This window comes from Phyllobates terribilis, unplaced genomic scaffold (assembly GCF_046119375.1).
Source record: "Phyllobates terribilis strain yellow unplaced genomic scaffold, ASM4611937v1 Scaffold_2__4_contigs__length_985480577, whole genome shotgun sequence".
In the NCBI taxonomy this organism is placed as follows: domain Eukaryota; kingdom Metazoa; phylum Chordata; class Amphibia; order Anura; family Dendrobatidae; genus Phyllobates; species Phyllobates terribilis.
The window spans coordinates 943,581,477-943,605,082 of record NW_027362762.1 but is presented as its reverse complement, the minus strand read 5'-3'; the positions used below and the strand labels follow the sequence as shown (position 1 = coordinate 943,605,082).

The 23,606-nt window shown below is 44.2% G+C and overlaps 2 protein-coding genes across 3 annotated transcripts in view; one reads left to right on the top strand and one right to left on the bottom strand.

Moving 5' to 3' along the window:
- Positions 1 to 13,730, top strand: part of TMPRSS2 (transmembrane serine protease 2) — a 42,738-nt gene extending 29,008 nt beyond the window's left edge. For both annotated transcript variants that reach the window (XM_073668473.1, XM_073668471.1), the window contains exons 5-14: positions 45 to 152; positions 1,789 to 1,918; positions 2,738 to 2,848; positions 3,141 to 3,184; positions 3,453 to 3,624; positions 4,540 to 4,706; positions 5,277 to 5,375; positions 7,122 to 7,264; positions 8,407 to 8,559; positions 12,260 to 13,730. In XM_073668473.1, coding sequence (XP_073524574.1) covers positions 45 to 152; positions 1,789 to 1,918; positions 2,738 to 2,848; positions 3,141 to 3,184; positions 3,453 to 3,624; positions 4,540 to 4,706; positions 5,277 to 5,375; positions 7,122 to 7,264; positions 8,407 to 8,559; positions 12,260 to 12,271 — 1,139 coding nt within the window. In that variant the 3' untranslated portion in view covers positions 12,272 to 13,730. The remainder of the gene's footprint in view (positions 1 to 44; positions 153 to 1,788; positions 1,919 to 2,737; positions 2,849 to 3,140; positions 3,185 to 3,452; positions 3,625 to 4,539; positions 4,707 to 5,276; positions 5,376 to 7,121; positions 7,265 to 8,406; positions 8,560 to 12,259) is intronic.
- A 2,167-nt stretch (positions 13,731 to 15,897) lies between these two features.
- The window catches only part of LOC141248249 (interferon-induced GTP-binding protein Mx2-like), a 21,030-nt gene continuing 13,321 nt past the window's right edge, over positions 15,898 to 23,606 (bottom strand). Inside the window, 2 exon segments of the mRNA XM_073669336.1 lie at positions 15,898 to 18,162; positions 20,412 to 20,654. Of these exon segments, the coding sequence (XP_073525437.1) occupies positions 17,932 to 18,162; positions 20,412 to 20,654 (474 nt within the window). The 3' untranslated portion in view covers positions 15,898 to 17,931.

The window sequence follows — 23,606 nt, the reverse complement described above, 5'->3', positions numbered from 1 at the left end:
AATCATGTGTTCACGCTTCCTCTCCTGTTGTTTTCATTATGTAGTGATAAGGTGTCAAAAGAAATGTGGCACCTCATCGACTTGTGTCCAATCTTCTCAGTGGTGTGATGGTACAGTCGACTGCCCGAATGGGGAGGATGAGACCTATTGTGGTATGTTTATGAGCAATGTAGGAAGAAACTACCAGTTATGGGCTGTAATACCATCTACCACCACAAGGGAAAAATGTATTACTTCTATCAACTGTAGCTGTAAAACTGCCATGTAGTGAGCGCCCTCTAGTGGCCGCTGTAGGAATACAGAATGCCTCTAATATAATAAGAAGCTGGTGGTATTGTTATGCTCAACAATAAAAAACCATTGATACTATTATGTAGGAGCTATATGACAGTGTTATGTGAGAAGTACTGTATATGGTAGTAGTATTTAGGAACTTTATGGCTGTATTATGTGGGGACCATATGGCAGTATTATGTGGGGACTGTAATGCAGTAACATGTGGGAACATATGGTAGTATTATTTTGGAAGTACATGGCCATATTATGTGATAACTATGGTATACGGTAGTAGTATGTGAAAACTATATGACAGTATTATTTTGGAAGTACATGGCAGTATTTTATGGGGACTGTATGACAGTTATACTGTATGTGGGAACTATATGGAAGTATTATTTCATAACTACATGGTAGTATTATTTTGGAACTATATTGTCATATGTCAGAATGGTTGTATTAACAGTAACCGTATAATATGGGCTCTAACACAATATAATCTGGATATTGCTTCTTCTTTAGTCATTATCTGGTGGTACTTTTTGGGCTGTATGGTATGAGTATGTGGATGCTATATGGCGGTATTATTACTTAGACATGATTTGAACACTAGCAATTCTCTTTGGCTATTAAATGGCAGCACTGTGTGGGAATATGTGACCGTGTTATGTAGGCAGTACAGTATATGGGAATATTTGGATGCTGCATAGAGGTATTATTTAGGCATTGTATGGTGGTATTACTTGGACTTCGGCTGTATTGTATGGATGTCTTTGATATTAGCTTTTAAAATGTAGTGACAGCCAGCAAAGATCTTGAAAATAATAAGTTTTATTTACATAAAGGCCCCATCACACATAGCGACGCTACAACGATCCCGACAACGATACGACCTGTCAGGGATCGTTGCTGCGTCGCTATGTGGTCGCTGGTGAGCTGTCAAACAGACAGGCTCACCAACGATCAGGGGAGCAGCGACATCGTGGGAAGAATCTTTCCGTGATGTCCTGCTCCTGGTTACCATGATAAACATCGGGTTACTAGGGGCACACGCGCACTTAGTAACCCGCTGTTTATCATGGTTACCACTCTGCTACGGTGAGCGGGAGGTTACCGCTCACTTTAGCAGGCTCGTAACCATGATAAACATCGGGTTACTAGGTGCACGTGTGCCCCTAGTAACACGATGTTTACCATGGTTACCAGCCTGATCGCTTCTCCCGCTGGTCACACACAGCGATGTGTGCTGACCAGCGGGAGGGCAAAGACCAAAAAATGGTCCAGGACATTTTGCAGCGATCAGCGACCTCACAGCAGGGGCCTGATCGCTGCAAAGTGTCACACATAGCGACATCGCTGGTGAGGTCGCTGTTGCGTCACCAAAACCGTGACACAGCAGCGATCTCGCTATGTGAGATGGGGGCTTAAGACTATATGACCTTAAACTTTAAAATATGCTAAAAAATGATCTATAATAATTCTTATTAATCAAAAATGTGTTCTTCCTTCCAGTGCGGCTGTACGGCAAAGGTTTTGTATTACAAGCCTATTCTCCAAAGAGGTCCGAATGGCTGAGTGTTTGCTTCGATGACTGGAATTCAGTCTATGGACCTATGGTCTGCCAGTCTATGGGCTACAACAGGTGAGCGGAGAGACTGGTCCAGGCCGCCAGCGGTCGCTGCCCCTCTGGGGATCATGTCTATAACTTTCACTAGAGGAAACATTCAAGCTCCAAAGTCTTTCCTAATGGAAATTGCCTGGGACTTCATTAAGTACAGAGCGTCCATCCTATTGGGTAGTAAAAGTCAAGATTGGTTTAAGTTGTTTTGGTGCCCGGAGGGAAACCTGCTAAATCCGACACCCGCACCCCAAATAGTGGCAGGTATCATTGTGCCATTTGAGTGCCCCAGTTTTGATACTGGCACCACTACAACAGTGCCAGCTCTGACGCTCCAATCATTGACTCCTCCCTTTGCCGCGCTGCAATCGTTGAAGTTGCTCTTCTTGGCCCTCCAGTCTTTGATGCCGCTCTTCCCAGCCCTCCACTTACTGACAGCACTGTCTCCAATACTCCCAATGTTGGCCACCATTCATGGTGTTCCCCTGACAGTGCTGGTCCCAGTACCCAACCAATAACACCAGGCACAGCACGGCTACAACAGTGCCAGGCACAGCACCCTTACAACTATGTCTACCTTGGTGCTTCCCTACTGTACAACACCCTTGCAACCACACTAACATCCCTATGACTTTGACAAACTGCTTCATAATATTGACACCAAAACAGTGACAAATTCCCTATTCCCTATCCATCATGAATATTGTCCTCAATGTCCCATATGGAGGACTACAGTGGCCCTATAAGTACCAACCGATATCAGTCCATGAGAGGAGAGCTAGAATATCCTGCACTTGTGATGAGTAAATAATACAAAATATTTAACCTTTTCATCTCTCCCAGGTTCAGTTATTATGGTTACTTTTTGGAATCTGTCACATCGGATTTAAATGCTTTTGCCAGTGTAAATACCAGTGTGTCTTTCAACAAGTTATATACAAGTATTAGGACAAGGTATGATCTTTTTATCTATCGTCATAACCACCTTGATGCAAAAAAAAAAAAAAAACAACCCTCTTCCGTTTTGTGTATACAGCTCCTATGCAGACCTTTGTGCTTCCATGGTTACAAGCTACAAATAAACCCTGCATATAGTCTGACCTTGCAGTCATTTGTTACTTTCTTGCAGCTGCTTGATTATTCTACTGTGTGGAAACATATCGATCCACATATGAGCTGTAAACCTAAAACGGTGGTAGAGGATTTTTTATTTCATGCATTATCTATTTTCTTTTTTCTTTTGCAGGGATTTCTGCCCTTCTGGCAGGGTGATCTCACTGAGGTGCATAGGTAAGCCAAACTATTACAATGGCTGGCAGCCGCTGATTTCTTGACATTTCCCTAGACCTTCCATCTTCTTTTTCCCTTTCTGATGATCTTGAGTTCTGTATCTTACTCCTATAGTCAGGAGAAGGCACAGTCCATTGTTTTAACAAATCCATGAAAGCCCATGATTTAGCAACACAAATCCCTCCTTTCTTTTTAGTTGAATTTGCATTAAATAATAAATCTCTACAAGTCTGTTCTATACTAATTGTTGGTTTTCTTTCAACTACAGATTGCGGTCAATCAACCAAACAGGCAACATCTAGCAGGATAGTGGGTGGAACGGCGGCTAAAAGTGGAGATTGGCCGTGGCAAGTGAGTCTGCAGATCGCTCAGTCTCATGTCTGCGGAGGGTCTATCGTCACTCCTGATTGGATAGTCACAGCAGCGCATTGTGTCGAGGGGTAAGTCCTTAAAGCAGATTTGTCACTTTGTCATAAATATGTAATTTTTGTACCTGGTATAAATGCCGCTGTTCTCCTGAATCCGGCGATGTTTTTCTTTTTTTCCTGCGCCTCTCCGTTCCCAAGATACGGCCGTTTCTTCCCTGCTTGCAAATTTAGTCTTCTTAACCAAGTGGGCGTGGTCATCAGAATTATGCCCAGTTGTATAACAATACTAGATTTCCATGCAGGAAAAATTGAGCCATATCTCAGGATTGGAGAGGCGCAGGAAAGAAAGAAAAACATTGTCGGATTCAGGAGAACAGCGGCATTTACACCAGGTACAAAAATTACAAATGAATGGAAAGTGACAGATAAATGAGATAAATATAAAATAAAACGTAAATGGTGAAGGAGGCATAAAAAACAAGAAAATAATATATATATTTTTTGTTTCTTCAATGTCGAGAAAGTAAGGCTTAATGAGGGTAAGTTTTAGAATTTACAGACTGCTATTGCCGAAAGACCAGTGGGGAAGAGCTCCTGCTGCAGATAGTTGCCTTACAGAAAGTCAGAGTTAAAAAAAAAAATCAGTTAAAATGGCCAGGAAAGAAATAAAAGACAGAATTGATTCAAATAGAATAAGGGAATTACTGGAATTTTGTTTAACAAATTATTTTTTTCATTGTGTTCCTGCACTGATAGATGCCTACATCACCAGCAGATATTGTGCCTTACCCTGTAGGTCCGACTACATTGTGCTAATACATGTGTTTAATCCAGGCATCAAATGGTGCAAAGAGACATAATGAGATCTGTCAACAGCAACTGGCCAATTATCACAACATTTCCATTGAGAAAGTGATATAAAGATGGTGGATGTTACCAGTGCTGGTCACTTTAACATCTTCTGTTCCTTTTTTTTTTGCATTTTAGGAAATACGCTTCCGCTCGGTTATGGACGGTCTACGCTGGATCCCTCCTAAAATCCGGAGGCCTTGCGTATTATGTAGATAGGGTCATTTCTCACCCCAATTACGACACTGAAACAAAGGCTAATGACATTGCCCTCATGAAGCTACAGACAAGTTTATCATTTACTAGTAAGTGACTGAGGGGGTTGGGGGGCACTTACTTTTTTGCTTAATAAATGTTCCTATAGACCGATCAAGACCCCCCCACACCCACCCACCCACCCACCATCTTCAAACCTGAGCAATACTAGTAAAGTGGTACCATAAAAACACCATCTATGTAAGTCTTTAGCTGCTAGGTAGTTCTATGTGTTTCCATGGTAACAGACTACAAAGAAACCCAGTGTAGTCTGATCCCGCAGCGCTAATCCCTCCCATTCGTCACCATCTTCTTGCTAACCTACATTCGGATGCTTACAATAAATTGGGAACAGGTGGATAAGAGTAGGACTGCAGAGTCAGACTACACACGGTTTGTTTGTAGTCTGTTGCCATGGAGACAACTAAATGTTTATATACAAATCCACAGGATACTTCTAATCAAGACTATTTGCAAAGTAAATATATATTTTTTTATTTTAGCTGCACTTTAATTCCGGTCACTTCCACATAGCCGAGCTGCCATTGCAGACACAACCTTTAGACAGATTTAGGGAGCAGCCATGTTTAAATATTAAAAAATCCTTCATTTCCTTGCAGGTAATAATATAAAGCCTGTATGTTTACCCAATGCTGGAATGCCATGGGCCGAGACTCAGTCCTGCTGGATCTCAGGGTGGGGATACACGTACCAAGGAGGTAAGAGACCCTAATATGTGTTTAGAGTAATGGTGCGACATTAATGTATAGTGTGCACCATGCACCATTTATGTTGTGTTTCTTATATTGTTTTTTTGCTACAATTTTACAAAAATTGAAGAAATAGAACATGAATTATATAGATATAAATATATCCCACAGTTATTCCTCCTGCTGTAGATAAACGGATTGTAATGTTCCTCCAGGATGTACAGAGAAAACTTAATTACTGTGACTCTACAGCAAGGACACAACAAGCACTGCTTGTACCGCAGTTACCAGGACCTTTGTGTCCAACATATAGGATGAGTGGGAAACTGGTGACAACTGTGGACAATCACAGAGAATAGTAAATATATTGAGTGGAATGAAGAATGCTAATGGCTATAACAAGCTCTAAACATCCTGGTCAGACTGAGATTTCAGCTCTGGAGGATAATACAAGATGTAACTCAGGATCAGTAATGTATGTACACAGTGACTGCACCAGCAGAATAGTGAGTGCTGCTCTGGAGTATAATACAGGATGTAACTCAGGATCAGTAATGTATGTACACAGTGACTCCACCAGCAGAATAGTGAGTGCAGCTCTGGAGTATAATACAGGATGTAACTCAGGATCAGTACAGGATCACTAATGTACGGTAATGTATGTGCACAGTGACTGCACCAGCAGAATAGCGAGTGCAGCTCTGGAGTATAATACAGGATGTAACTCAGGATCAGTACAGGATCAGTAATGTAATGTATGTACATAGTGACTTCACCAGCAGTATAGTAAGTGCAGCTCTGGAGTATAATACAGGATGTAACTCAGGATCAGTACAGGATCACTAATGTACGTTAATGTATGTGCACAGTGACTGCACCAGCAGAAAAGTGAGTGCAGCTCTGGAGAATAATACAGGATGTAACTCAGGATCAGTACAGGATCAGTAATGTAATGTATGTACACAGTGATTGCACCAGCAGAATAGTGATTGCAGCTCTGGGGTATAATACAGGATGTAACTCGGAATCAGTAATGTAATGTATGTACACAGTGACTTCACCAGCAGAATAGTGATTGCAGCTCTGGAGTATAATACAGGATGTAACTCCGGATCAGTACAGGATCAGTAATGTAATGTACACAGTGACTGCACCAGCAGAATAGTGAGTGCAGCTCTGGGGTATAATACAGGATGTAACTCGGAATCAGTAATGTAATGTATGTACACAGTGACTTCACCAGCAGAATAGTGAGTGCAGCTCTGGAGTATAATACAGGATGTAACTCAGGATCAGTACAGGATCAGTAATGTATGTACACAGTGACTGCACCAGCAGAATAGTGAGTGCAGCTCTGGAGTATAATACAGGATGTAACTCAGGATCAGTAATGTAATGTATGTACACAGTGACTGCACCAGCAGAATAGTGAGTGCAGCTCTGGAGTATAATACAGGATGTAACTCAGGATCAGTAATGTAATGTATGTACACAGTGACTGCACCAGCAGAATAGTGAGTGCAGCTCTGGAGTATAATACAGGATGTAACTCGGGATCAGTACAGGATCAGTAATGTAAGGTGTGTACACAGTACCTGCACCAGCAGAATAGTGAGTGCAGCTCTGGGGTTTAATTCCTGGTTCACCAGAGTGATAACTTTTTATGCTATTTGCACCACTTTTGAACTCTGCTACGACACTAATGATAAAATAGATACGTACGAGCTGCGGCTTCATCTGTATTTTACTCCACAGGTTCGACATCGAGTGTTCTGATGGCAGCGAATATTCCATTAATCAGCTCTGCGGTCTGTAATACTCCTTCTGTTTACAATGGAGCCATCACTTCAACCATGATCTGCGCCGGTTACCTCTCTGGAGGCGTCGATACCTGTCAGGTAAGATTTCATTGAGGAACCAGGGAATAAAGAGTCGGGGGGGGGGGGGGGGGAGACTCAAAGAATTTAAGAAGAATCCTTAGAGCGTGTAAACTTTTGCAATCCATTATTGCTTTTGCTTCAATGCATCTAAAATAATAATTTAAAAAAAACAACTTTGTAAAGAGTCCTGTTCAGAGTCTGCAGCTCCTATGCGGACCTATGTATTTCCATGGATACAGACTACAAAGAAACCCTATGTAGTCTGATCCAGCGATCGTGTATCTCTCATTCCTTTACTGTCAGTCATGAGCGGAGCAGGAGATGACTGTGGCGTCAGACTATGCAGGGTTTGCTGGTTGATTGTTGAAATAGGGATATATAGCTCTGCACAGGAGCTGTGTACACAAAACGGGTTTGTTTTTTGAGCAATATTGTCCACTTTTGGGCAGAATTTACTTAAACTTTGGACGGGTAAACGTCTAACTTCACTGGAATTTTTTCTGAAATTTTAGGACAGTCCCAGCATATCCAGCAACTATGAAATATGATACAGATTTGCCACCAAATCGCTGTGCATTTAAGGAGTTGTCCACTTTCAACAAAACTTTTTCCGCATTGGCTAAGTTACACGTGAAAAAAAAAAACTAAAAAAAAAAACAAACTGAATAAATATGTGTGCTTTACTTACCCTCCCCAGGTCCTGTGTTGCTTTTCCACCACTACTACAGTCTCCCTTTGGCTGCAGCGGTGACAACGCTGCGGCCAATCACTGAGCTCAGTGGACCTGACTATATAGATGGCTGCTGTGCTCAGGGGGCAGTGCTGGACCTGGGGAGATTAAGTAAAGAACCGTTTGTTTACAAAACTAAACACATGAACAAGAAATAAATAAAAAAAAGTGAAAAAATACAAACCAATTAACCCTTACAAGGAGTGAAATCTGCAGCATTTCCATGGACATAATATATCACTGTCCATGTGATGCAACTTGTATACAGCACTGTATACATCCATATGCAATTAGCTCCCCCTAGTGGTGGCTCCATGCAACCACAATTGTCATTTATACAGATACATTATAACATTCTGAATTTTACTATTGGGTCGTATTATTATTACGTTCCTGTGTTTGATTCTTGCCCTTTTTTGTGCCTCTGCAGGGTGACAGCGGGGGGCCTCTAGTCACAAAGACAAACGATCTATGGTGGCTCGTCGGGGACACAAGCTGGGGGGCTGGCTGTGCCCAGCGTAATAAGCCTGGGGTGTATGGGAATGTCACAGTGTTCATGGAGTGGATCTACAATCAGATGCAGGTGAGCGGTTTGTTTCCTGAGTCCAATTCTGATGGAATAAAAAGCTTCATAAAAACATGGAAGCTTTCTTCCAGAAACAGCGCCACACATGTCCATAGGTCGTGTCTGGTATTGCGGCTGCACTTCAAGTGAATAGGGCTGAGCTGCAATACCAGACACGACTTGCACACTGGTGTGGCGCTCTTTTTAGAAGAAAGCAGCCATGTTTTCTAATCATTGCGTAGTGAGTTCTACAACCATTTTCAAGATCTCTGTTTGCTATCAGCAATGCATCAACGGAGGTTCTGAACCAGTCCTGCTCACAGCGGGGGGCATAATACAGGATGTAACTCAGGATCAGTAATGTAATGTATGTACACAGTGACTGCACCAGCAGAATAGTGAGTGCAGCTCTGGAGTATAATGCAGGATGTAACTCAGGATCAGTAATGTAATGTATGTACACAGTGACTGCACCAGCAGAATAGTGAGTGCAGCTCTGGAGTATAATGCAGGATGTAACTCAGGATCAGTAATGTAATGTATGTACACAGTGACTGCACCAGCAGAATAGTGAGTGCAGCTCTGGAGTATAATGCAGGATGTAACTCAGGATCAGTAATGTAATGTATGTACACAGTGACTGCACCAGCAGAATAGTGAGTGCAGCTCTGGAGTATAATGCAGGATGTAACTCAGGATCAGTAATGTAATGTATGTACACAGTGACTGCACCAGCAGAATAGTGAGTGCCGCTCTGGAGTATAATGCAGGATGTAACTCAGGATCAGTAATGTAATGTATGTACACAGTGACTGCACCAGCAGAATAGTGAGTGCAGCTCTGGAGTATAATACAGGATGTAACTCAGGATCAGTAATGTAATGTATGTACACAGTGACTGCACCAGCAGAATAGTGAGTGCAGCTCTGGAGTATAATGCAGGATGTAACTCAGGATCAGTAATGTAATGTATGTACACACTGACTGCACCAGCAGAATAGTGAGTGCCGCTCTGTCGTATAATGCAGGATGTAACTCAGGATCAGTAATGTATGGACACAGTGACTGCACTAGCAGAATAGTGAGTGCAGCTCTGGAGTAAAATGCAGGATGTAACTCAGGATCAGTAATGTATGGACACAGTGACTGCACCAGCAGAATAGTGAGTGCAGCTCTGGAGTATAATACAGGATGTAACTCAGGATCAGTAATGTAATGTATGTACACACTGACTGCACCAGCAGAATAGTGAGTGCCGCTCTGGAGTATAATGCAGGATGTAACTCACGATCAGTAATGTATGGACACAGTGACTGCACTAGCAGAATAGTGAGTGCCGCTCTGGAGTATAATGCAGGATGTAACTCAGGATCAGTAATGTATGGACACAGTGACTGCACCAGCAGAATAGTGAGTGCAGCTCTGGAGTATAATACAGGATGTAACTCAGGATCAGTAATGTAATGTATGTACACACTGACTGCACCAGCAGAATAGTGAGTGCCGCTCTGTCGTATAATGCAGGATGTAACTCAGGATCAGTAATGTATGGACACAGTGACTGCACTAGCAGAATAGTGAGTGCAGCTCTGGAGTAAAATGCAGGATGTAACTCAGGATCAGTAATGTATGGACACAGTGACTGCACCAGCAGAATAGTGAGTGCAGCTCTGGAGTATAATACAGGATGTAACTCAGGATCAGTAATGTAATGTATGTACACACTGACTGCACCAGCAGAATAGTGAGTGCCGCTCTGGAGTATAATGCAGGATGTAACTCACGATCAGTAATGTATGGACACAGTGACTGCACTAGCAGAATAGTGAGTGCCGCTCTGGAGTATAATGCAGGATGTAACTCAGGATCAGTAATGTATGGACACAGTGACTGCACCAGCAGAATAGTGAGTGCCGCTCTGGAGTATAATACAGGATGTAACTCAGGATCAGTAATGTAATGTATGTACACAGCGACTCCACCAGCAGAATAGAGAGTGCAGCTCTGGAGTATAATACAGGATGTAACTCAGGATCAGTAATGTAATGTATGTACACAGTGACTGCACAAGCAGAATAGTGAGTGCAGCTGTGGAGTATAATACAGGATGTAACTCAGGATCAGTAATGTAATGTATGTACACAGCAACTCCACCAGCAGAATAGTGAGTGCAGCTCTGGAGTATAATACAGGATGTAACTCAGGATCAGTAATGTAATGTATGTACACAGTGACTGCACCAGCAGAATAGTGAGTGCAGCTCTGGAGTATAATACAGGATGTAACTCAGGATCAGTAATGTATGGACACAGTGACTGCACCAGCAGAATAGAGAGTGCAGCTCTGGAGTATAATACAGGATGTAACTTGGGATCAGTAATGTAATGTATGTACACAGTGACTGCACCAGCAGAATAGTGAGTGCAGCTCTGGAGTATAATACAGGATGTAACTTGGGATCAGTAATGTAATGTATGTACACAGTGACTGCACCAGCAGAATAGTGATTGCAGCTGTGGAGTATAATACAGGAGGTAACTCAGGGTCAGTACAGGATGAGTAATGTAATGTATGAACACAGTGACTGCACCAGCAGAATAGTGAGTGCAGCTGTGGAGTATAATACAGGAGGTAACTCAGGGTCAGTACAGGATCAGTGATGTAATGTATGTACACAGTGACTGCACCAGCAGAATAGTGAGTGCAGCTCTGGAGTATAATACAGGATGTAACTCAGGGTCAGTACAGGATCAGTAATGTAATGTATGTACACAGTGACTGCACCAGCAGAATAGTGAGTGCAGCTCTGGAGCATAATACAGGATGTAACTCAGGATCAGTAATGTAATGTATGTACACAGTGACTGCACCAGCAGAATAGTGAGTGCAGCTCTGGAGTATAATACAGGATGTAACTCGGGATCAGTACAGGAGCAGTAATGTAATGTATGTACACAGTGACTGCACCAGCAGAATAGTGAGTGCAGCTCTGGAGTATAATACAGCATGTAACTCAGGATCAGTATAGGATCAGTAATGTAATGTATGTACACAGCGACTGCACCAGCAGAATAGTGAGTGCAGCTCTGGAGTATAATACAGGATGTAACTCAGGATCAGTAATGTATGTACACAGTGACTGCACCAGCAGAATAGTGAGTGCAGCTCTGCAGTATAATACAGGATGTAACTCAGGATCAGTAATGTATGTACACAGTACCTGCACCAGCAGAATAGTGAGTGCAGCTCTGGAGTATAATACAGGATGTAACTCAGGATCAGTACAGAATCAGTAATGTAATGTATGTACACAGTGACTGCAGCAGCAGAATAGTGAGTGCAGCTCTGGAGTATAATACAGGATGTAACTCAGGATCAGTACAGGATCAGTAATGTAATGTATGTACACAGTGACTGCACGAGCAGAATAGTGAGTGCAGCTCTGGGGTATAATACAGGATGTAACTCAGGATCAGTACAGGATCAGTAATGTATGTACATCCTGTATTATACTCCAGAGCTGCACTCACTATTCTGCCGCTGCAGTCACTGTGTACATACATAACTTATCCTGATCTCATGAGATGGAGCAGTAGGAAAGAAAACTGGATAAATTATTTTCTTCTTCTCGATAATGGGGTATTATCAAATTCTGATTTGATATAAAGTGAATATAGCGTGGAAATGTTTCCTAATATGACTTCTGCTTCCCTTGCAGACATACACATGACGGAGCAGGACATGGCGGACGCCCTGATTGTATGTTTTTGTACTATGAGGGTTGTCAGGACGTGTGACAGCTTTTACGTGTCTGTTACGGGTTTTGGAGCGTTATCTGCACACCTCGATGGAGGACTGCGACCAAAAGTCTCTGCTGTATGACTGTGAATAGCGTCACATCGGCGCCATCTAGTGGCCAATTCATGTTTTTCTTCTACGCTATTAGGCGTCATGTGCCATCTACAAACTGACATTTACAGACGCTGCATTGATTTTATCAGCAGATGTGGAAATCTTTTGTATTCAGTTGCTTTCCGGTACGATTTGGTTATTTATGGATTTTCATCGCCATATGCCAATGTTCTCTTGTGCGGAAATACCATGATGTGGTTACACGTACATTTCCTTATTGGTTGCAAAGTCAACTTGCATCCAAAACAGAGCGCCATCTAAAGGATGTGTGCGGAATTGCAGCACAGTCCCATTCACTGCAATAAACCTGAGTTGCAATATCTGACACAACCTGCAGATAGAGGTGGTGCTGTTTTTGGAACCAAGAAGCCTTTTTTTTTTTTTTATTCTGAACAACCCTTTTAAACAGACGCTAAACGTGACTTACGGTTGTGGCGAGTCCGAGACTTTTCCATATATAGATGTCATTTTTATTTCTTTGTGCTTTAACTTATTTCCAAGTTCATTTTTACTGTGTGCGCTCAAAGATACGGTCAGTAGCCCGACTGCTGGACAGATGGGCGAAGAGTCAGTGAATTATGTTATATGTGTATCCGCACAAAATATCCCCCCATCTAGAGCTTTGGAGTCAGATACCCCTTGAGGTGCCATATAGTGCCATAGTCCTTATACAGGTTTCCAATACAATCACATTGTATATTTGTTCTCCTAATTCTCTTGTTGAACAATTTTTTTTTTTTTTTTTTTTTTACTTTTTAAAATTCTATTTTTTAGGAGGCAAAATGATCAAAAAAACGCAATTCTATATGTTTATTTTCACTTTTTTTGTGTTTTACTATGTTAAAGTACGGGTCATTACAAGTTACTTTACGGCTATGTGTGTTGGGTTTTTTTTGTGTTTTTTTGCATAAATCAAACTTTTGTGCCTTGTCTGTTTTACCACTTTTGTTTCTTTTTTACTTCCTATGTTACTTGATAATGCCATTATCTGATCACTGCTATAATTTACTTTCAATCCTTCTGTATAGCAATGTTTTATGCCCATCATCATTGGAAGCCATGAAAACACACAGGTGTCGTGCAAAATGCAATTGTGAGGCAGCTCCTTTCTTCTGTTTAGATGCTATGGTCTTTGCTGCGGCATCTACGGGGGTTAATCGCCAGGATTGGCACTTGTTAGTAATTTAAATGGGGACTAGACATGATATTGCACTTTATATTAACCTAAGTGGAGGGGGAGGGGTGCCTTTGCTGAAAAAAAAAGTAAGGCAAGTTTTCACGACCACTGCCTCATGACAACCCATGCACTGAGATGCACTGTTACTTCTCTTATTATAAGATACATCATTAGATCCACCATTATATTTTACTATCTGAATGTGCAGATGTATACGTCGCATATCCCTTGAAAGCAGTAGATTTTACTTGCAGTACTGAGTCTGACCACATGGTGTGCTGTTACAGGGGGAACAGAGCTTTGTACCTTCTATCCTGGATGCTTAAATTTTTCCTGTACAGCTCCACCTAGTGGTAAACATATATATTGCAGTGAAGATCTGATCATACTTGTAGACTTCGGTGAGCGGAAGAAAAACAAGCAACAAAAAACTAAAACTCTGGAGTTCCAATTCCTAGATGTGAGGAGGACGTGTGTATGCTGATCCAATGCCAGCGGTAAAAGCAGTGTTAGAAGAGGTGTGCAAAAAAAAAAAAAAAAAGCCTTTGAAAAGTTCAGGATATAACAGTGGATGATGCCTCTCTGACCCCATTGACTATAATGGGGTCTACCAGGTCTCCATCCTTTTGGATGCTTTGAATAGAGCCATCAGCACAGAGAACATATTTTAAAGGGTATGTATAGTTTTATATTCTTTTCTCCAGTACTTATAAACTTAAAAAAAAGTTAATGAAAAAAAAAAAAATTACTATTCTTTAAACTACTTCTGCCCAACTGATTTGGGAAAAGATGGAGAAGTGCGGTGACACTGACTGCAGCATCAGACTACAGAGTTATTTGTGGTGACACTGACTGCAGCATCAGACTACGGAGTTATTTGTGGTGACACTGACTGCAGCATCAGACTACGGAGTTATTTGTGGTCTAACTATGGAGACTCATAGGTCTGCCTGGGTGCTGTATGCACAAAACGATTGCATGGTCTATCTAGGCTGCAATAATACAGAAGACGGACTTGCCAATGTGTTGAAGAATTTGAAGTATTGATCAATGTGTGCAGGGGCTTCAATTAATAATGTATAATAAACTTCTGCCAAATGTATCCTCTTTATTTTTGCATTTCATGGAAATCAACATTTCTACATATTGATGGCAAATGCTGAAAAAAGTAATTTGTGTAAAAAAAATAAATAAAATAAAAAATTTGTCTATTTTGGGAAGCTGCAGTCAATGTGATTAACATTTCCATGATAGATGGATTGTTGCCATTTTCCAATGAACTTTTTTGGCCATGTGAAAGGGCAAAGTCAGAGATAAGACAATGTAAACGGCGCTATGGCTGTGAGAGCAGGATTTAGATTTTATAGATCTAGACTATTTTGGAAATGCTCTCCTGCTTTCCAAGATTTTAATTTGGAACAGGAACAACGTCTCAGAACGTCCCGCATTATGTGGCGACGACATGCCCAAATGGGTCAGATGACACCTTCTACCCTTTCCCCCAAAGCAGGACACCAAATCTCTCCTGCCCAGAATATCCGAATGGCCATCGAGGAAAGGGCATTGGATCCTCCAGAGCCCAGGTTTCCTAGAATATCCAGCCCCTCTTCAGATAGCTCGGTCATGAGGAAGGCTTGGGACCTGCGTTGAGTGCCTACAGGTGGGAACGCTCACTTGCTCAGTTTTGGTCATGCCTCTTCTGCTCCAGGACCTACTGGAATTTTTTTTATTCTTTATACAAACACCTGTCAATTATTACTAATAAAAAAAGATGGCTTCCCCTTTGCAGAAGAACAATCCTTGTTTATCTTGAATTCCTACCTGGCGTTGGTAAAACTGGACTCCGTGCATAATGTATGACCAGATACAGTAACCCCATCATGGTGCAGCAGCTCCTTGTACCTGGTTGTCTTCACTCCTCCCTACTCCGTTATCCCAAAAACCTATCAAAAGGTGTAGGAATCACACAAAGCTCATGTACGGTGGGGGCACTTTTATTTCACAATACAAACATACCCTCATGTGAAAAATGTGTTGTATGTTCACCTTCATACAGTTTTTTTTTTTTTTTTTTACCATTTTGTTCTAAATGCAAAAGTTAAGCAACTTTCTAAATAGTCTCTTAAAATAAAAGCATCTACCCTGTTGCTGTAGCACCCTGCTGCGCACAGGTACCACAGGACCCAGGGTGCATGGACGGACTTCTACACAAGAGGCCCTCATTACATACAAACACTTCCACCTCACACAACCAGAGGGAGCCCGAATAAATATATATATATATTTATTATATATAGATTATATATATAGTGGAGCCAGGAAGCTCAATTCAGTTAGTTGTTCAGAGAGCGTGCGGACGCTGAGAGCAGCAAAGACGCAGCACGTCTGCTGCCGAGTTCTGAGGGCCCCGAATGTGGCCGAAGGCAAGACGAGAAAGGAGAGAGGAGTTGAGGCGGCAGAGGAGCGTCATAGGTTCACCCCGAAATACAAACCAGACACCGGGTCCGCGCCTACAGGGCCCTTTATACCCAGTAGGGACCACCGGCATACCAGGAGGACTACAAGTCCCTGGCCAACCTGAAGCTAAACCCTTAACAGGACCAGAAACCACGAAGGCCCCAGCGTTACCAGGGATAGTGGTTGCCAGCAGAAGGTCCTACTACCAAGTGACCGGTGAAGGAACAGCACGACACATAAGCTAGGCCCAGTTGCAGGCTTGCCAGGAGCATACAGAGAGGCAGACACGGACCAGGAGGCCTTATACCCGCTCACTGGGGAGAAGTCCTGAAGTGCACCCTTCCTACCGAGTACCCTGGACCGTACCTGACATCCACACCAGTAAAGGTATTGAAGCGAATCCCCCGTCTGTCAGTTACTCCTGCTGCCCCATCCCGCCTGCACTACAAGCCCCAGCATCACCACCCACCATCAAACTCCACACTGCCCGCTCCACCTGTGGGGAGCTGTTCCATCCCAGCTGCCTTATCAACTGCCTCAGAGGTCTGCAGCAGTGCTGGTACAAATTGCCAGAAACCACAGGTGGCGTCACGATTGAACTATAAACCCCATATAAACTTTCCGCCCTGGGCCACAGACTGGGCCAGCCTCTGTGACATATCCCTTTCCCCCAGCATCTATCAACCCGGACTCGGAGTACCCCATTGCCCTGGGGGCGCGACATTGCTACTGCAGTGTGTCTTAGAGAGACTGCAGACTTATCGGTTTGGACCGGACAACCCCTTTGTATGACTGCAGACTTATGAACCCCCCCCAGTGAATGCACTGTGCTCTGCAAGGATTCGCTGGTTTCAGACCCGGGACCGGAGGGTATGTATGTGTTATACATATTACCAGCCAGTAGGCACGGCCTCGCTCTACATACACTTGTATTAAGAGAGGAAGCGCCCTCTAGTCGTACATGCCCATTTGCCGTCCCTGGCACTAGATTGGGAGCAGCCTCAGCTCTATACAAGTGTATGGCGAGGGAGGCCGTGCCCACTGGTCAGGACTATGTATAACGCATACATACCCTCCGGTCTTGAGTCTGAAACAGGCGAAACTCCGCTGTGCAAAGGTTGGATTAGGGTTTTTTTGGGTGGCCTGTCGTGCCGATAATATTGTGGGAGGACCATCATACCATTTAGGGACCTGTGGGGGGGAACCATCATACCATATAGGGACCTGTGGGGGGGGGAACCATCATACCATATAGGGACCTGTGGGGGGGGAACCATCATACCCTATTAGGGCTGTGGGGGGAACCATCATACCATGTGGACGGCTGTTGGGGGTGGGATCATTACACTATGTGGGGGGCTGTGAGCTAACCATTCTAATGTGGGGGAGGACTTTGGAGGAACCATCATGCTATATGAGGGCTGTGTTATTATAAGGAGGCACAATAGAGGGGAGGGGGCATCATTATACAGAGGTACACTGGGGAATCCTTCTCCTTATAATAGGAGCACGGGAGGCATTATTACTAAGAGAATGGACAGGAGTGTTTGTATTATAAATAGGCTCAAGTCAAGGGACAAGGGGACATTAATTACAGTATAGGGGCACACGAGTAGGGTCCTGTTACTGTACAGGGCACTGGTTATATATAGCACTATATAGAGGCAGGTTTCCACCACCTCTCCAATACCTTTCACCAGTCAGAACACAGACAGACACTCTACAGGACAGACTGAGACAATAATAAAAACTACAAAATTGGCCACAAGAAAAGGGGGATCCAGTAGCGACCAACTAACAGTCCCACTGCTTGTAACATCTCATTTAACATAAAATTGTGATTTCTAGCATGGGAATTTGGCCAATCGCTGTTGGGCGGCACGGAGGCGCTTCATCTGCTCATGTAAATCCTTCCGCTCCCTCGCCAGGTCCTCCTTCTCCATCAGTAACACACTGAGGTTCTCCTTGTCTTGGAGCAAGGACAACATTTGTGATTGCAGCTTGTCAGCAAATTCATGGAGCATGTAGTGAAGAATAATCATGGGGATCTGGTTAGACAAACGGGCGGTCGTGTTCTAGAAAAAATAAATAAATAAGATACATCCATTAAGGTTAGGCTTCCTATATGTTACACTGAAGTACGTAGTTGTATTCGTGTCCATAGGGGCAGTATTAGGCTAGTTGTATTCTTGTACATAGGGGCAGTATTATAGTAGCTCTATTCTTGTACACGTGGCGCCCCTGAGGGTTCAGTCGCCACAGAGGTACTGCACCTCACCCAGAGGTGTGGTATCCCACTCTCAGTTAAGGATAGAGTGCTGCCCGAGACCCTAACACCTGCATCCAACACATCCACTTCAGTAGGGCAGGGCAAGATTGCTCCTAATGGAGAGCACAGTCCCTGGTCCCTGGCTGGAGTGGAGGGGAACCATGTAGTGGGTGCGGGTGGAGGAAGCAGATTAGGGGAGCATGAAAGGAAGCTGTATAAAAAGGGAACCATCTTGGAGAGGAAGTTCAGTCGAGTCAGAGAGTTCAGTCTGAGAGGAGGAGTGGAGGGAGCAGGGGCTCTGCATGAGCTCTGCCCCAGAGTGGGCCTAGCGGAGAGGCCCAGGACAGAGAGGAGAGGGAGCAGGAGAAAGGCTCCAGGAACAGAAGGGATCCCAAGGGTACGGGAAGTGCTGGAGGCCACCCGTACGCCCGAATCTGCCAGGCGGTGGAGGGATCGAGCCGCAGCAGGGACCGACCCCTAAACTAGTGGAGAACTACAAGGCTCAGCTAGAAACCGGAGGCTGCTGTACTTGCAAGGGGCAGTGGCCACAACCACAATTATAAGGACGAAAAGGTGGCCACAGAGGGTCCAGGGGACTGCAGGTCGCCCAACAAGCCCCGAGGCTACCGGATTGGGACACTGATTGTGAGGCGCAGGGCAGGAGGGTGAGAGCCAGCGCAGGAAGACGACTGAGGAAGGCACATAGAAAGGGGTCCTGTCAGGCACTCTTGAACTACCTGAGGGATTGCTGAACCCCTGCCTGGTGAAATCAGCACAATGTGGGAGGTTGTAGTCCGGAACCTGTAACCTGAGAAACTTAACAACTGTGAGTAAACTCGGAAGACTGCACCATCACCCCCTGCACTACAACGCCCAGCATCACCTATAACAAACACTGCCCTGGAGCTAAGCTCTACCTGTGGAGAGCCAAACCAGCTTTGCTGCACTATCATCAGCTCCAGAGGACCTGCTCCGCAGCGGTGGCTCCCTTTAGCCGCATACCACAGGTGGCGTCACAAACATTAAATATAAAAACTATAAAATCCCCTTTTATTGACCGCCCTGGGTCACAGACCGGGTCCCTGCCACTGTGACATCTCCCCTAGCAACGACTGGCCCAGCACCGAGTACCCCACGGCCCAGGGAGCACATCATACATAGGGAGCAGTATTATAGTAGCTCTATTCTTGTCCATAGGGGGCAGTATTATAGTAGCTCTATTCTTGTCCATAGGGGGCAGTATTAGAGTAGCTCTATTCTTGTCCATAGGGGGCAGTATTATAGTAGCTCTTTTTTTGCACCTTTTAAAAGGGAACCTGTTATGGCCGATAAATAACGTGAACTTTGTCTCGGGCTGCCGGCTTTCAGTTATGCAGGAGTACCTGAAGCAATTCTAATGACCGCTCACAGCCCTGGGAGGTATAAAATGGATTTTCTCCTGGGTCCCGCACTTTCAGTACAGCATCCTGACAGTTCCACAATGCCATTAACCTGCAGATTAACTCTATATCGCCTGTTTTATAGCGCTATATGCCCTGACAGGTTCACTTTAAGAGCAAAATAGTCACAATCTTTTAAAAATGTTGCATGCAAGTAACATTTTTTGCAAACACTTCTGGTGGAGGAAAAAAAAAAAAAAAAGAAAAAAACCCTTCACTCCCAAAATGGCAGACAGACACAAAAAAGAGACAGATGTACAAGTAGAAAATAGACAACATAAAAGAACGATTTACTGCAAAAAAAGAAAAGAAAAAAAAGACAAAAATAGACAAGTGCAATAGTGAATGGGGCAGGAGCAGGTTGCAGGTTTATCAGTTGTATTTCTGCAGCCGGGACTGTATTATTGTAAGATGCACTGGTAGTATAGGGACGATGAGCTTCATTTAGGACAAGGATTTCAGAATTCATGCAGATTGCAATACAGGGTGCCGGCAGAGAGAACCAGGATCAGAGCCCTTTTCTATAATATAATAGCATCAAGTTATAAATTTATACCTAAAAAAAAAATAAATTTAAGTCGTTTCTCTATATTCGAACACATTATACAGGACTAACCTTGAAATACGCCTGGATGTGTTGCGACATCTCCTGGACAGATAGTTGTATTTGTGTCGGTGATGCAACTTTTCCCCAAGAAGCTGTAGAACTTGCTTCATTAGTTGCCTCTGCCCGGACGTCCTTCAGAGAGCCACCGTAAAGCGTGTCCTGGCAGTAGATGATCTGCTCCATCTTAAATTGTGTACGGATCGCTTTTTCAGCCTCCTTTTGTTGCTCAATGCAAATCTCTTCTAGCTTTCCCTTGGGAAATATAAGAAATAGGCCATTAAAAGTTTTTGTTCCATCGGAGACATTTATGGCATAGATAGGAAATGCCATATATCCACTGTGCCAGGTGCCTGTTCTAGGGATATATGCAGGGACTTGCATCCATTAAACATTTACAGCATATTCCATGAATAGGCCATACATTTCTCAGGATTGTGCAGATTAACGAAGTGGAGTTAAAAGGAAATTTATTTATATAGAATTATAAAACTCATTTAAATAATAGAATTCTGGGTCCCTGTAGCTGACGCGCCCCCGGGGCAATGGGGTACTTGACCGTCGGGCCTATGGATGCTGGTGGGGGATATGTCAGAGTGGCTGGCCCGGTCTGTGGCCCAGGGCGGTCAACCAAAAAGGGGGATTGTAACTTGGATAGAAAATAAAGATCAAGTAAATAGTTTGTGATGCTACCTGTGGTACCTGGTAAGGATTACCAGCGCTGCTGCAGCCCTCCAGGGGGTGATGGGATGGCAGCTAAGGTGTTTCTGCTCCCCACAGGTGGAGCAGGCCCCCGGGGTGGTGTGGAGTTTGATGGCGGTTGGTGATGCTGGGGCTTGTAGTGCAGGTGGTAGCGATGGCGCAGCTGAAATAATGGACGGAGGCAGTGCGGTGCAGTCATCCGAGTTTTTACTCACAGTTCTCATGTAAATTCCACTGATGCACTGCGAGGGTGTCAGCCTCCCACGTCGCGCTGCGTTCAGCAGGGATTCAGCTCTTCCTCAGATAGGTTAGGAGTACCTGACGGAACCCCACTTTATGTTCCTCTCTAGACTGACTTCACACTGGGTCTTCTCCCTCCTGCCCTGCACTTCCCCACTCACAGTCGCACTCGGGTGCTTTGAAGTCCCTCTGGGCAACTTTGAGTTCCCGGACCTGCTTGACCCTCACGGTGACTAGGATGAGGCTTTGGAAACTGCACTATAAAAGCCAGAAGTCTCCGGTTTTTCCAGCCAAGACCTGAAGTAACACGGCTGGTCCAGGGGCCGGTCCCCTTCTTGCGGCCTGATCCCTGTCTTCTGACAGATTCGGGGCGTACGGGTGCTGTCCTGCACTTGCCGTACCCCCTGGGATCCCTTTAATAGAACGGAGCCTACTCCTCTGCTTCCCTCCTGGGCCTCTAGTACTAGGCCCCACTTGTGGGGCAGAGCTCCTAAAGGAGACTCTGCTCCCAGACTGTCTTCACTCACTGACCTACTGAACTGTCCTGCCACCCTAAGATGGCTTCCCTTTATATACCTCCTATTGTGCTCCCCTACTCTACTTCCTCCACCCACACCCACTACTGTTTCCCCTTACCTTTAGGTTCCCCCTTCTCCAGCCAGGGACAGGGCTCAGCACTGTGCACATGCATCTTGCCCTTCCAGCCGGCCTGGAGCAGTGTAGTGTTTCCGGGCAGCACTCCCTCCTTACCTGAGAGAAGGAGACGTCACACCTCTGGCTGAGGTGCAGTACCTCTGTGGCGCCACATAGCCACCACTAGAGATGAGCCACCATCTGCAACATGATTGTTGCCCGTGTTGTTAGGATTCAAAACAGTGCCGACTACTGGGTTGCCACTCTAGTCGATCCACGGTACAAAAGTAAATTTTGCCAGTTGCTTGCCTCCCTGAAAAGGGACGCGCCCATGCTGCAATATCAAAACATGCTTGAAGACAATCTTGAGTAGTTTTCCCCAAGACAGCAGTGTGCATCGCAGTGATAGACTCCAACCCTGGAAACTTTTAGGCGGCAACACAAAAACATTATCAGCCTTGCAGTGCTGGGGTCCTGAGTTCAAACACCACCAAGGACAACATCTGCAAGAAGTTTTTATGCTCTCCACATGTTTGCGAGGGTTTCCTCCAGGTACTAATTTTTCTTCCCACACTCCAAAGACATACTGATAAGAAATTTAGATTGTGAGTCCCAATGGGGTCAGTGCTGATAATAATACATTTTTATTTTTATAGTGCCAACATATTCCACAGCACTGTACAAGTTTTAGGGGGGACTTATACAGACAATACAGGATAAGCATATCTCATATCGAAAGGAGTGAGGGCCCTGCTCGCAAGCTTACAGTCTATGAGGAAATGGGGGAGACACAAAAGGTAGAATGTACATATATTGTATAATACAGCCTTGATATGCTAAATAGGATAGACAATAATACATGGACTGGTCGCCAGCCAGTATGTGTACAGTCCTGACCGAGGCTATTAAGTGCATGGTTGATATGAACCTGAAATTGAAGATTTTAATATGGGGGAAAACTGGGACGGACAGAGTGTGTTTAGGCGATACACCAGTCTAAAGAAATGGGTTTTTAGGGTCCGCTTGAAACTGTGGGTATTGGGGATTAATCGAACTATCCTGGGTAGTGCATTCCAAAGAATTGGTGCAGCATGCGAGAAAACTTGGAGACGGGAGTGCGAGGTTTGGAGTATGGAGGATTTTAGTTTTAAGGCACAGGGAAGAGGCATCGGTGTAGCGGTTGGCGAGGAATATGATCCTGGCTGCTGCGTTAAGGACGGATTGGAGAGGGGAGAGTTTAGTAAGAGGGAGACCGATAAAGTAGAGAGTTGCAGTAATCCAGACGAGAATGAATAAGAGCTACAGTAAGAGTTTTTGCCGAGTCAAAGGTGAGAAACGTCCTGATTCTTGAGATGTTTTTGAGGTGTAGATGACATGAACGAGCGAGTGATCTGATGTGAGGAGTGAAGGAAAGATCTGAACCAAAAATGACCCCCAAGACAGCGGGTTTGTTGCTGGGGAGAAATGGTTGAGCCACAAACAGAAATGGCAATATCGGGCACAGGTAGGTTAGTGGAGGGAGGAAAGACGAGGAGTTCAGTTTTTGACAGATTCTGTTTTAGGCAGAGGGAGGACATAATGTTAGACACAGCGGAAAGACAATCACTGGTCTTTTGTAGTAATGCAGGGGTG